This window comes from Falco cherrug, chromosome 9, assembly GCF_023634085.1.
Source record: "Falco cherrug isolate bFalChe1 chromosome 9, bFalChe1.pri, whole genome shotgun sequence".
Classification (NCBI taxonomy): domain Eukaryota; kingdom Metazoa; phylum Chordata; class Aves; order Falconiformes; family Falconidae; genus Falco; species Falco cherrug.
The window spans coordinates 28,560,263-28,573,260 of record NC_073705.1 but is presented as its reverse complement, the minus strand read 5'-3'; the positions used below and the strand labels follow the sequence as shown (position 1 = coordinate 28,573,260).

General features: G+C 41.0%; 1 protein-coding gene across 3 annotated transcripts in view; it reads left to right on the top strand.

Annotated features, from left to right (window-relative positions):
* ARMH3 (armadillo like helical domain containing 3) overlaps positions 1 to 12,998 on the top strand; it is a 128,885-nt gene that overhangs the window by 30,616 nt on the left and 85,271 nt on the right. For all 3 annotated transcript variants that reach the window (XM_055719906.1, XM_055719905.1, XM_055719907.1), the window contains 5 exons: positions 2,448 to 2,506; positions 3,888 to 3,953; positions 5,014 to 5,083; positions 6,620 to 6,680; positions 9,567 to 9,655. In XM_055719906.1, the coding sequence (XP_055575881.1) occupies positions 2,448 to 2,506; positions 3,888 to 3,953; positions 5,014 to 5,083; positions 6,620 to 6,680; positions 9,567 to 9,655 (345 nt within the window). The remainder of the gene's footprint in view (positions 1 to 2,447; positions 2,507 to 3,887; positions 3,954 to 5,013; positions 5,084 to 6,619; positions 6,681 to 9,566; positions 9,656 to 12,998) is intronic.

Sequence of the window (12,998 nt, the reverse complement as noted above, 5' to 3'; positions counted from 1 at the left end):
TGATTCTGGTATGCCACAGGAGTTGATGCTTCTTTTTTTACTTTGGTTCTAGTTTGTATAACATTTGAAATCTGTGTAGCTGATAGATTTAATCTCCTTGCTGCCATGGTAGTAGGGTAGCAATGAGCTTCACTGACTGATCATTGAAAAAAGGTGTACCTTCCAAACCAGTGCTTATTAATTCTTGTGGCTGTATTCCTGTCCTTATGTTTTGATGCTGGATGGGGCCCTGCCTAACTTTTTTTTTTTTTAATGTAAGACCAAGCATGGAACAGGCTGCCCAGGGAAGTAGTTGAGTCACCATCCCTGAAGGTGTTTAAAAGACATGTAGATGTGGCACTTAAGGACATGTTTTAGTGGTGGGTTTGGCAATGCTAGGCTAACAGTTGGACTCCATGATCTTAAAGGTCTTTTCCAACCTAAACAATTCTATGATTCAATGATTCTGTGGCACCCATGTAGCAACAAGAGAAGAATGAACAATTATTCCATGTGTCTTGAGACGGGTGGTAGCAGTTAGAGGGGAGACTGGTTTATTCCTCATCCAGGACTGGACAGTTGTTTTGGTCTTGTCCTGGAAGGCATAATTTAATAGATTGCATTTACTAGATCCTCCTCTTATTTTCTGTCTTGTGTCAGTCAGAGGCAGCTGCCATGGGAGAAGGAAAAATTCTGCATCGTTTTTTCCTATCCATAAAATAGTTTGTACTGATACAACTCCCTGTAGGAAGTGGGGAGGCAGTCTGCTGTGTTCCTTTCAGTGAAGGACGCTGTGGAAAGTATGCAGTGTCTGTGCAGGTAGCTGCCTGCACAGCTGCCCCGTAACTGCTGAAAATGGCATATTCACAACACATTGGCTGAAGGCAGAGTACTTGATGTGACACAGGAGCCTTTACAGCATGATCCTTATAGAGGGAAGTGGTAGCAGCACCTACAAAAACATACAGGGAGGCCTTACAATAGGAAAATAACAAGGCTCTAGCGTATCTGAGTTCTTTGAGGCTGTTTTTTCTGCTTTGCTGGAGTGGAAAACTTTTCACTTAAACATTTTAGCTGAGGTAAGGAGACACGGGAGAGACTTAACTCTCCCATTCTGAAATTCTTCTTCATCTTACTTATTGCAGCAAGATGAAATCAGCACACTTCAGGGCACACTTGTTAGTAAATATCTGTCCCTCAGCAGCATAAGAAAGAAAACAGAAGCATCAAACTAGACAGAACAGCTAGCTAAGCCCATTCTATCTATTTTTATAGATTACCATATCACACCAACGAGCAAACTGTTTGTAAAAGTGACCTGCAAAAATTCAGGGAGCTTGGCAGATGCTGTCATGTGATTTATATGAAAGTGGTCTGACTTTCAGTTTCCCTCTTCAAGTCTGACACTAAGGCAGATGTCTGGGATGGCATGTTTAGTAGTTTTATGCTTCAGAGAAGCTGTTGGAGGTCTCAGGAATGTGTAGTTTTAAGCTTCCTCAGAATTTAGTTATAAGTATATTGTTGTGGTTGGTTTGGTTGGTTTTGTGGTTTTGGGGTGTGTGTGGTGTGAGTGGTTTGGTTCGTAGAACAAAGATTTGTAAATGGGCTTGATTAGACAGTGCCTTGAACAACCTGATCTTAGTTGGCCCTGCTTTGAGCAAGGATTGGACCAGAGGTTTCTTCCATCCTAAGTTACTTTATGGCTGTATCTTGTTTTTTTTGGTATTTCAAGATTAAAATTGTGAGGGGAGAGTTTTAAATAATGGAAATAAAAATTACATTCTTCTGCCTTAGTCGTTCTCTATTTGTGAGTCTTTCAGCCCTCCAATGGTCATTCAGGGCAAAAGTTCTGAAACTTGTTATTCAAGCAGCATGATCAGGGTGGAACTTCTTTGGCTTAAAATGCTAAGTCGTTGCAGACTTCCTTCTTTTGTGATTTTTTGCACAGAGCGAAGTAGGTCGTGTCTCTCAGTACTGGGGTTAAAACTCAGGACTCTGGGCATAACTTCAGGAGTCATTCTGCTATACCATGCTATACCTCTGCCAAAGCTTTGTGGCTTGTTTCATAACCTACAGCAAAGGTGATCTTTTTCTTTCCATCTTGTCTAAAAGAAGTAACAGTGCATCTCTGCTGTGACAGAAAGATGGGGACTAATCCCAGTGTTTAGAATATCTGTGGGAGTAAAACTGAATGAGACAGAAGCCCCACTGATAGGTACAGTGCTGTTGGAGGTTCAAATCAGAAACTTTGCTGTTGGTGCAGACTGGTGACAAATTGGTGGGATTTAATGGTCAGGCTGGAAGGTGAGTGCTTAATAGGAGTAGTTAGACCACTAGCTGTCATGGAGGAAGTAGGAGTATGAAGAATCTCTGAGGCTAGGCTCTTCTCTTGCTGCGACAGCTATCTCGCTCTTTAGCATTGCTCGGCTTGTGTGGCTCATGGAGGACTTGTTTTTTCTTCTTTGCAGATGAGCACCGGCTACACAGTGGCAAGCTGTGTCTGATTATCCTGACATGCATAGCAGAGGTAGGTTTCTTGTGTGAAACTGTTGAGCAGATGGTGTGTTACAGGGCTCTATCTGTATGCACATCCCCTGCCTCCTGTTGAGCAGGAGCTGAAGATCTGCAGTGGTACTGAGTAGTGAGGACCTCAGGCACTTAACGTTTTGCTAATAAACATGATGCAGTACTGTTTAAAATTAACTTGAAACTTGGATCACCTTATTTGGGTTAGACCGCTTCCAGGGATGAAGAGAGAAAAGTGAACCTAAGCCTTTTCTGTCTTAGCTGTTGATTGACCTTGTGATGTGGCTTTTAGATAAGTAATATGCTAATGGCTTTCGTCTCTGTGCTGTTCATGGTAAACATGGGCAATGCCATATGCCTTCTGCCCAAGGAGAATAGTCTCTGAAAGAAAGCTGTGTGATTATAGGTACCTACAAGTAAGACAACTAGTAAATCTAGTAGTAGGGAGAGAAAGCAGTATCAGAGCTATGGCAGCAGTCCTGGCTGATTGTGGTCCCGTCTCCTGTGAATTATGTACTAATGGCTTGACTGATGCCCTGAATGGTGACTGAGTTTGTGTGGTATTTGCTTTTTGCTTGCTTGCAAGTAAAGGCCTTCCATTCTTAACAAAGAATAAAAAGCAGTGAGGCTGATAGCCAGCGTAAGGATTCTGAAATAATGTTTCTTCAGGGTGCAGCCTGAAAGCTAATCACGTGCATTTCGAATACTTATAATTAAATGGTTTTGGCACTTGAATTCTTCAGGTGGATGCATAGATAATACAAGATAAGATATTCTGTTTCTACGTAGCAAGGGCACATTTTGGTTCTGGTATTAAAGAGCAGGTATATTTATTACCAGCCTGGCTGTGTATTATCTGGAGGAATCACTTTGATTTAGAGCTGGTCTTGGAATGAGCTTTGTCTGAGGGGTGGGACAGCTGATAAACCTACCTGCTAATACTGCAGTGACTTCTGGTATGGTGGGTCCATCAAAATGCCTTATATATATCTATATATTATATCCATAGATATAAACCTTTGTCCACATGGTCACAGGAACTTGTGTGCTGGAGAACCACCTCATTTGTTACACAGTGCTTGTTAAACCCTTGACGCCATGGTGTATGCAGTCCAGAATTTGGATGGGCAAGGGAGGAGAATGGAAAATAAATTGCTAACAAAACAAGCAGTAGTGCAGTCTTTAAGTGGAATTTGGATCAGGATTTGTGTGGCTGGAGACACGGATGGGTACAAAGAGGAGGTGAAAGGTAGCTTTCTAACCTTATAGCTGTATGTTGGGAGTTTTACATGAAACATATGTGATGTGAGGAGCAGGTGGAAGGCATTGGGCACTTGGTTGGCTGTTCATGTTCTCCTCCCTTTTCTTGCCCTTTTCAATAGGATCAGTATGCAAATGCTTTTCTCCATGATGATAACATGAATTTTCGAGTAAACCTACACAGGATGGTGAGTCTTTTCCTCCAGATGGTCTGTTTTTTCTCATTGGGATGAGAATACAGAGGCTTTGAAAACCTGTATGTTGAAAACTGTGTCACAGGCATCTAAGCTAGATTGCCAGGGCATGTGGAAATACTGTGAGAAGTGCAGTAGCTGGGGAATGATTTTGAAATTGCTCTCGGAATGTCTCACTCTTGTAAAGAACAAAGAGCTGGTTGCCCTGTCAGTGAATGCAGAGGCCTGTGTAGCTGGGGAGGAGCTGCGTATTATGAGGTCTCTGAGGAAGTCGGTGGCAGAGAGAACGTTCTGCCTTAATCTTCAGCAAACGTTAGCCCTCATGTGATAATTAATAGCCAGCTGGAGTTACACAAATGTTCTAATTTGGCTTCCTGGGTGGGGTGATTCACCTTAAAGGAGGAAAGTATTTTTTCTGGAGCTTTTTCCTATAGGTATCTGGCTTGTGAAGCTCTGTAGTTAAAAGTAACTGGAATGGTTATCCTGTGTTTGTGATATTGGCAAGTTCTACCTCATCTGACAGTGAAGCAGCACTTTAAAGTGTCACTAGTCAAGGACAGAAACAAACATCTTTATAGTGAGCATACTGCAAGGATGCTAGTCATTCCCGCTTAACAAAAAACTTGCCATTCAATTAGCGTTTTCGGTCTGTTACAGTAAAGACTGAAGCCATTTAATACTGCACATGCTGTTAAGAATGCAGATTAGACTTCTGGGTCAGAAGCAAAACAGTATGTTAACCAAGGGGGAGGAATTGCTGTGTGATTTTTATATACACACACACACTTCTTTTTTCCCTTCCCCCACTCCTGATATAACATTGCCTTCCAGTGACACAGCTAGAGAAAGAAACCCCTGGTATTCAGGATGCTAAAAAGCAGGCATAATTTTGCTTCAGCCACAGCCTTTAGGATTAATATAGGTGAGACAGCAGTTGGAGAAAAAGACAAAGGGAAGCCTGTGCTGATGGTACTATTTGCATGAAAAATAAAGTAGAACACAGAATGTCACTTCAGGCTTCTGCTGACTTCTTTTCATCTTTGTGTGTTTGAAGCCAATGAGACATAGGAAGAAAGCAGCAGACAAGAACCTGCCCTGTCGCCCACTGGTGTGTGCAGTGCTTGGTGAGTATCCTTAAAGTATGTCTGTGTTCATGGTTCCCAAAAGCATCTTTCATTCTGCAATAGAAATACGAGATTTCTGGATTAAGGGTAGTGGTGGATGAACTCAAAAGGAGAGCTGTTATGTAGTAAAGATATTTCTAGACTGTCCATCTCTATACATGGCTGCCTTGCAGAGAAACAAAATCCAAGATTTGCTGCTATGTAGCAAGAAATTTTATATAAATTCATAGTAAGTTTTGCAGAAGCCTGTTGGCCCTTTTATCCTTAACTAGTAACAGTAGGGAGGGCAGTTGATTAATAAATTCAGTGTATAGGTGAGCATGGTAACAGTCACAAGTACTTAGTAGGTGATATGATGAGGGCAAATATATGGAAAAGACTTGTTTGTGAAAATGTTTGCTAGACATTTAGTCTTTTCTGAGGAAGAAAACAGTGGGAATGTCAGTAGCTAGGATTGGTTTTGCCTGTGGATATGGAGACACAATTTAAAGCTTTTTATGGAGTGCTGATTAAATTGTGACATTCATTGCTGTGGAGGTCAAAAGCATGAATGGGTTCAGGAGTGGACGGAGCCTGGATCCCTGGGTGACCTTAAGCCTGATGATACAGAAGTAGTCTCAGTGCAGCATTTTCAAACAGGTGATTGTTGAAACTAAGACACAACAGCTGCATGTATAATCTTTCTAGACTTGCCAGCTTTCATGCACTCTTTCCCTAGACGTCTTAGTCACTATTGAGTCATATTGCTGGGCTATTAGCGCCCTAGGAAGTTACATCTCACACTTGTTACCGTTGGCATGAGTTAAGCATTTTATGTTGAAGTGGTGTTGGGCAGAGAACATGCACACATTCAGTTAGCATTTATTAGCTGAACCTAATAGGAGTTCTTTAGTGACTTATCTCTTTCAATTGTATTCCTATACTCTTTGCCTCTTATCCTCACACTGGGAGCCCTTAAATATTAGAGACAGTCACCTTTTATTTTTTTCTCCTGCTTGTCTGAATGAGTCTTAAGCAGAAGCTTAGCCCATGTTGAGATCAAACTAGCTTTTCTTGCTTCAGAATTTATTTTAGGGAAAAACAGGTGTTCTCTACAATGTCTTCTCTTTAAGTAAACATCTGGGTTGTGCTTTGTTTCTGGCAAGAATGATTTTCTAAGATATGCTTCTCAATAGAATTTTCCATTAGTGACAAGGCTTGAAATACAAGAGCATCAGAATTCATGGTGTATTCTTTATTTGACTAATAGTGGGGGAAAGCATACAGGGAGGCCGTGCTTCAAAGCAAATTATATTACGTGCCCTCAGTTTCCAGTAGTCTTTTGTTGTTTTTTAGTTTGGGTTTGGTGGTTTTTTTTTTAATTTCAGAAGATGTCTAATGTTCTTTCAAACAAACAAACTAAAGGTTTTCTCATCTAAGCAGGCCTATTGTCTGGTAGAGGTAGGTAGGTGGGGTAGTTTGACTTCCTTATTGTTGTCTACTAGAAGCTAACTGTAGCTAGCTCAATACTTACTTTACCATTTTCTTTTCTGTCAGATTTGATGGTGGAATTCATTGTAACACACATGATGAAAGAATTTCCTATGGATCTCTATGTGTAAGTGTCTGTGGGGTGACTCATTGTGATTTCATTTGAAGTTTTAATTTGGGTGGAATTCTAGTCATAGAGCAATCTTCTGGCTGAAATAACACTTTGTGGCTGGTGGTGAGCAGGGTGGCTTTTCATGAACTCTTCCAGCAACTTTTTCTACCTTCAAAAATACTCTGTGTGCCAGAAAATTGAAAGTGAAATGAATTTCCACCTTTCAGACCAATTTCCTAATCTACTTGATCAAACACAAAGAGCTTTTCAGTCTGAAAGAAGTTTCATAATACAGTCATTGCAAGAATCCCCACTTCCCAGAAGATGAATCTCTGTCTAGAAACTGAAAAGACTGTTTTGAAAAAACCAAGGATGACTGACGTGAGGCCTGGAAGGCAATGTGAAGAGTGGGAGAGAGGCTTAAGCCTGAAATAGCCTGCTAAGCAGCAAGGGCTAAAACTTAGCAATGGGGAAAAGGAGAGAAGAGGATAGGGCTACACATGAGCACTCCATGTGTCCTGTGAGGCCCCTAGAATGCTTTGTTCTGCTTTAGCCTAGAGGGCAGAAATAGGATTTAGGCAGATCATTGGCTTTGCTCTGACTGTTTGTACAGTACTGAATTTCCCCAAGGCCTGAACAGCACTATATTCTGTAGAAGAGATAAAGATACATAGGCTGTTTTCCCTTAAGGTAACTTTTCAGCGTGTTCTGATTTTGCCCAAATAACCCTGCAACTTTGGTGCCTTTGCAAGGGTTGTACAGCTCAATTACGAGTTTGAGAGAAATGTATTTTTAGTGACAATTACAAAATTAGTTGTAGATGGGTGTACTGCATTGGAATTTCACAAGAAAGGTGTGAAATGCTTGGGCTCAGAAGTAAGGTCATGTTTGAAAACCCCATGAGAGTAAAAATAATGATAGCAACCATCAGTGGACATCTATATCCATTCATTTTGGCATGTTTGTGCAGTCCTTTCACTACACTCCTGTCTGAAACCATCCCATAGCAGACATAGTTATTGCAGACAAAGTGGGTGTTCTGAATGCACAATAGTGTCATACTTCTCTGCAGTACATTTAAAAGGTGACGATATGAAGCGGCTCAAGGGAGAGCATATTAATATTTAAAAGAGAAATCCAGGTAGCTTTCACCAAGGGTGTTTTTTGTTCATTATGTGTATTATGAATCCTCAGCACAAAACCAGACACACCACTAGGGTGAATGACTTCACAACTAAATCAGTGTGGTTTGGGAGTCTGTAGGCTGGTAGTTAGTGCTCTGGCTGTCTAGGCAGGAGTACTAGAACTCGTATACCACTCCTCATCCCTTTTCTTCCATGCCTTGATTTCACCCCAAAAGCTCTGTGCTGCTGTATACACCCACAAGGTTTCAATGCTGAGATCTTTTAGCAGAGTATTTTGCATTAACAGCTATAGCAGTTACAAAGAAATGTTTTGGCCATTGCCACGTTATTTCTGGTCAGTGCCTTCAAGTAGTTGTGGGGTGGGTTTTTTTTGCACAGGCCAATTTTAGTCTTACAGCCAAGCAAAAATGTAGGTGGAAAGGTATCAAGCATTGTCTGGTACCAGTAACATCAGAAACAGCACGTTTCTCCCTAGAACGATTACTGTTCCTGATCTGAAGGCAGCTGTCTGTATCCTAGCTGGTTTGTTTCCTTTTCTTTGTTGAATTTATGAGAATCCAATTTGAAATACAGCACTTAATGTGATGCTCAGCTATTGTAAATGTTTTAACCTTTATTCGTCTTAAGTTAGTTTCAATCCTTACCTTATCGTGGTATTTTTGGGATCATCTAAGGGTCTGAAAAGAATAATGTGTACCTTCTGTATGTTATTTCTTATGGCTTTTTAAAGCTTTATCTTGAAGTCTTCACCCATGTAATTCTTTTAAATTTGATTTCTCTATGTTTGTGTAGTGTCTTTCAGTAGTGTCTTTTCGGAGAGATGTTGATATCGATGCAATAATGTATTTTTGAGAAACAAAGATTTAGGGGAAAAGGAATTTTTCCTTTTTGAAGTCTTCCTTCTGTTTGTCCTAAATGTCAATAGCTAAAAATAGCTTGGACTGACAAATTCAAATTTGTATGTTTTTTCTGTCTTGTCCGTAATGGTAGCTAGTGCTAGAGAATTTAATCATTCTATTGTATTTTTTTAGTTCTGATGGTGTTTGTGAAGAATGTTCGTGCACCTAAGAGTTTCTATGAACAGTAGGTGCTGTAGAGACCTACAGGATTTGGAAACTTCACAAGTATACTAGCTGTATGTTGAGGGATATCAGAGCTTGTAGGTGTATTGCTTGATAATTCCGAAGCTCATACTTAAATTATCTGTTTAAGGAGACTGGAAAATTTGACAGAGATCTTTTTATTTTTTTAATATAATTAAGCTGCCTACCTCAATCAAACTAAAAATCTTGCAGTTTGTTTGATTCTTGTGTCATTTCCTTTGGCCTCATCATTTAGGCCAAAGAAACTGAAAAGCTCCACTGTGTCCAGATTTTATAAAATATGAGCATGGTATCTCATACATATGGAGCCTGCAAGTTAAGTAACTCCTTTTGTGGAGCTTATGGAGGCCCTCAGGTAACAGCAGCAAAGAATGGAAAGTATTAATTAAATATAAACAACAAGCTTGCGTTTGTAGTTGGTCCAGTTACGTTAAGCTTAAACTGGCATGCAGGCCCCTTTCTCTTGCCTCATCTCATTCTTTCTTGCAGGTGTTGCTTCTCTTTAGGAGCCCAAAACCATGAGCCCCATCCTCTGTCTGACAAGCTTTGAACTTTGTTTTATTTCCCTGCTGCTGATTTCAGAGAATTTCCAGGTTCGATGTAGAATTGCTGGGAAATGCAATGTAATTAATTCTTTGCCCTTTCTTTTCCAGACGGTGCATTCAGATTGTGCACAAGCTGCTGTGCTACCAGAAGAAATGCAGAGTGAGGCTTCATTACACCTGGAGGGAGCTCTGGTCAGGTACTTTGCAGCTGCAGAGACAGTCAAATATGAAAAGAATGTGGGTGGCTGTTTGGGGGCCGTGACTGCTTGTTCTATTGCTGTAGGGTTAAACAGCAAGCAACAATTCTGTTAAAGCATTTTTATTTTGCTTCTTAGTTGCTACATGCAAATTACCTCTTTTGGAAAGCCAGGTCATTATCATAATGGTAGCTAATTTACTTCCTTGTCTGGCCATGATCACCATGGTATCCAAATGTCTTTGTTTTTCTGTTCTATTACCCGAGTCCCTCTTCACTTGATTGGAGAAATGGAGTAATGTTTTATGCAGTAGTGTTCCGCTCTCAGATATTTGTGAGTAGAAAGGAGGTAGGCTCTTGGGTAGAGGGAGGTGAACCTTACTTTTTTTTTTTACTGCAAGAGACTGTTACACATTGAATGGTGTGTGCAGCTCCTTCTGAAGAAAGCAACCTAGAAATGTCAGTGGAAGGAAAAAGAGGCTTTTAACTCTGACCTTTGCATTGATGGTAGATAGTCTGGTTCATGCCACTGGTATCTTAAGACAGATAAGTGTTATGGGGTTTGGCTCATAATCTAGTGGACGTAGCTTTGTAGGACTGTTTATGATGCAGTCATTGTGTGGGAGGTCTGAGGAACGGGGTAGCAGAATCGATAATGACACCTAACGGGCTTCATTTATGGACATGGTGTGTGCTTCTGTTCTTACCTTGCAAGCAGTGAAGTAGCTTGGCTAGAAAGTACAGTTAATCCTTTAGCTGTTGTGGATTAAACAGGAGGTTTATGAAAATTTGAGCGAACGTGGCCCTGATTGTGTATTCCTGGAGCTGTGCTTGAGACCTAGGATCAGTGACTTGGTGTAATGCAGCTTCCATCAGAAACTGAGAGAGGATGGCTTTAGAAAAAGGCGGTGATGAGTGGTTTGTGAAGCTGTTCTCAATTAACACTGAGTACTTTCCTTCAGTAGCTTTGCGCAGCTGAGTGTAGGTACAGAGAAATGAACCAACAACCTGAGTCACTTTCAGTTACTAAATTTTTACCTTTTGTGACATGTGGCCCATTCAGACTTTCTAAGTTACTCCTGCAGAAGGTGAAGTGGGTGCCCCTAATTAAGGGATTAGCGATTTCTTTTCAGTTGTTTTCTTCAGAACGGAGCCCCTAGAGGCATGGTTGCAGCGTAGTTGTCAGTTCAGGAGAGGAGCGTGTACAATGTGGATATCTCTTGTGAATAGAAACTGCACCTGACAGCGTGTGTGTGATCTTCTCAGCAGTTAGCCATGAACCAGATCCATTCCTATCAGGCCAGGCTGAGCTGGGTCTTTCCTACACACTGGCAATATGGAAGCCTCAAATATAATGACTTTTGCTTGAAGGTACTGTTCTGCAGTTCAGCGAGCATGCACTTAGGCATATTTCAATCCTTAACTTTCCCTGTTTTAGGGGGAAAAAAATAAAAATCCTTGCTACACACTAAGATTTGCTATCTTGGGATATTCTTGTTAGCTGTTTCTAATTAGCTGGTGTTTGTATAGTGCTTCAGAAATGTAAAGTGCCTCAACAGTATTAAGTACTGCACATGCTTTGAAAGTAAGCATACAGCACTCGGGTTGGTCAGGTTTCTGTGAAGGACCTGGAATGTCTGCACTCCTGATGTAGCTGAAGAGCTCCACACTTACTATAGATTTCTGTGTGTTTAGGGACATCTTCTCATGCAGGAGTAAATTACAGTAAGAATGCTTCAAATTCTTTTTTATAGGATGTTGAGGCAGAGATTCTTCAGTAGCTGCTAGGTGATTTGTGCAGGCTGGAAGGCCCTGGGTTGAGTGGTATGTGTCCCTGTAAAAGGGCCCGTCCTGGCTGCTCCAGATGTGTACTTCTGGAGTGCTATATGTGGCAGACTGAATGCTAATTGCCAGCCCTATCTTGAAATATATTTCATAATTAACTCTTATCCCTGTCAAGGCTGCTCTTTGATTACCCCAAATGCTGCTGTCTTTGATGTGAAAGAATGGCTGTTTTTCTGGTCTTGATCTATCTGACGGATGATTCCATACCAGAGCACAGGGACTTCTGAATTCATTTCTGTCCTTTATGTGAGCATATTCCCCTTTGGCCTTTTATTTTGGATCGAAGAATTAGTTATCACTGCTAGATGAACAGCTAAAAGGGAGAAGCTATTCACTGTAAGGTCTGAGATCTCAGATTGCCCCATCAGGTGTGCTTTATAGAAGGCCTTCAAGCCCACACTTGTCTTCTTGAATGACAAGGTGTGTGATGATGGAAGCAATGCTCCTGTTGTGCAGTGTGGATAATAGCAATGGAAGCCCCCCAATAGAGCTGAGTGGAACAAAGAAGCTGGAGGGAATTGATAGAAGGAAGTATTGAAAGAAAGGGAGAGAATTTTACCTGACATGTAAAAGGAGGAGGCTTGTTTCAGGCAGAAAATTGAGTGGGAGAAGACAAAGGGAATACTGTGGGATAGGTAGTCGGTAGAGGGTGCAGAGTAACTGAGTTAACTGAGTTAAAGGTTGTAGGTGGAAGCAGTAGCAATGTATGGAGCCTTCTGTTCACTTGCTAATTCTACTATTAGTGAGTCTCTAATTAAGGGAAGCCATTCGTGTGTCATCTGACTGATAGATGCTTTTCCTTTGTGAGTGCTTTGTCTTCAGTATGGAAGGCCAGCAGCACTTGGAGAAAGTTTCTGCGTTTTCTTTTTTGATTATAAGTTGCAATGATTACAGAGAGAAGCAGTGGAGCCAGGTGTTTGGCATCTCTCAGGACACATATCAGGCTGTTCGTGCAGTCTGTAATACTTCATAGTTCTTTGGATACGCCACTATGTGGCACATTGCTTATGTATGATATTACTTCTGTTGGACTTCCTTTTTCAAAGTCTGAACTTGAGGAAGAGCAATATTGTTACTGGGTCTTTGGTTCTGATCCAGCCTTAGCTTCCCTATAGATTAATTCTTTCATATTAAATCGGTGGGCCAGGACCATGGCACTCAATACAGTATAAATCTCTACCTGTGCTGACCAGGTGACCAAGAATATTTAGCTGACAGAGTGATGTAGGAGGTGAGAGTTGAAAGCAGGAGTGACAAAAAGGAAGATCTGTAGGTGGCAAAAGTAGCATATTTAAGCTGGCTCTAGCTAAAAGTAGTGTGAAAAGAAATACCAGTTCACTAGTGGAGCTAAATTCTGGAATATCCTAAAAAGAATGCTGAAGAGCAAAAAGCAATTGTAACTTCATTAGCCTATGAAAATGATTACCAAGCACAGTTACTGATAGGTGAGGCAGACATTCAGATCCAGATGCGTGTTGATGTTGGTTCCTCTTTAATAG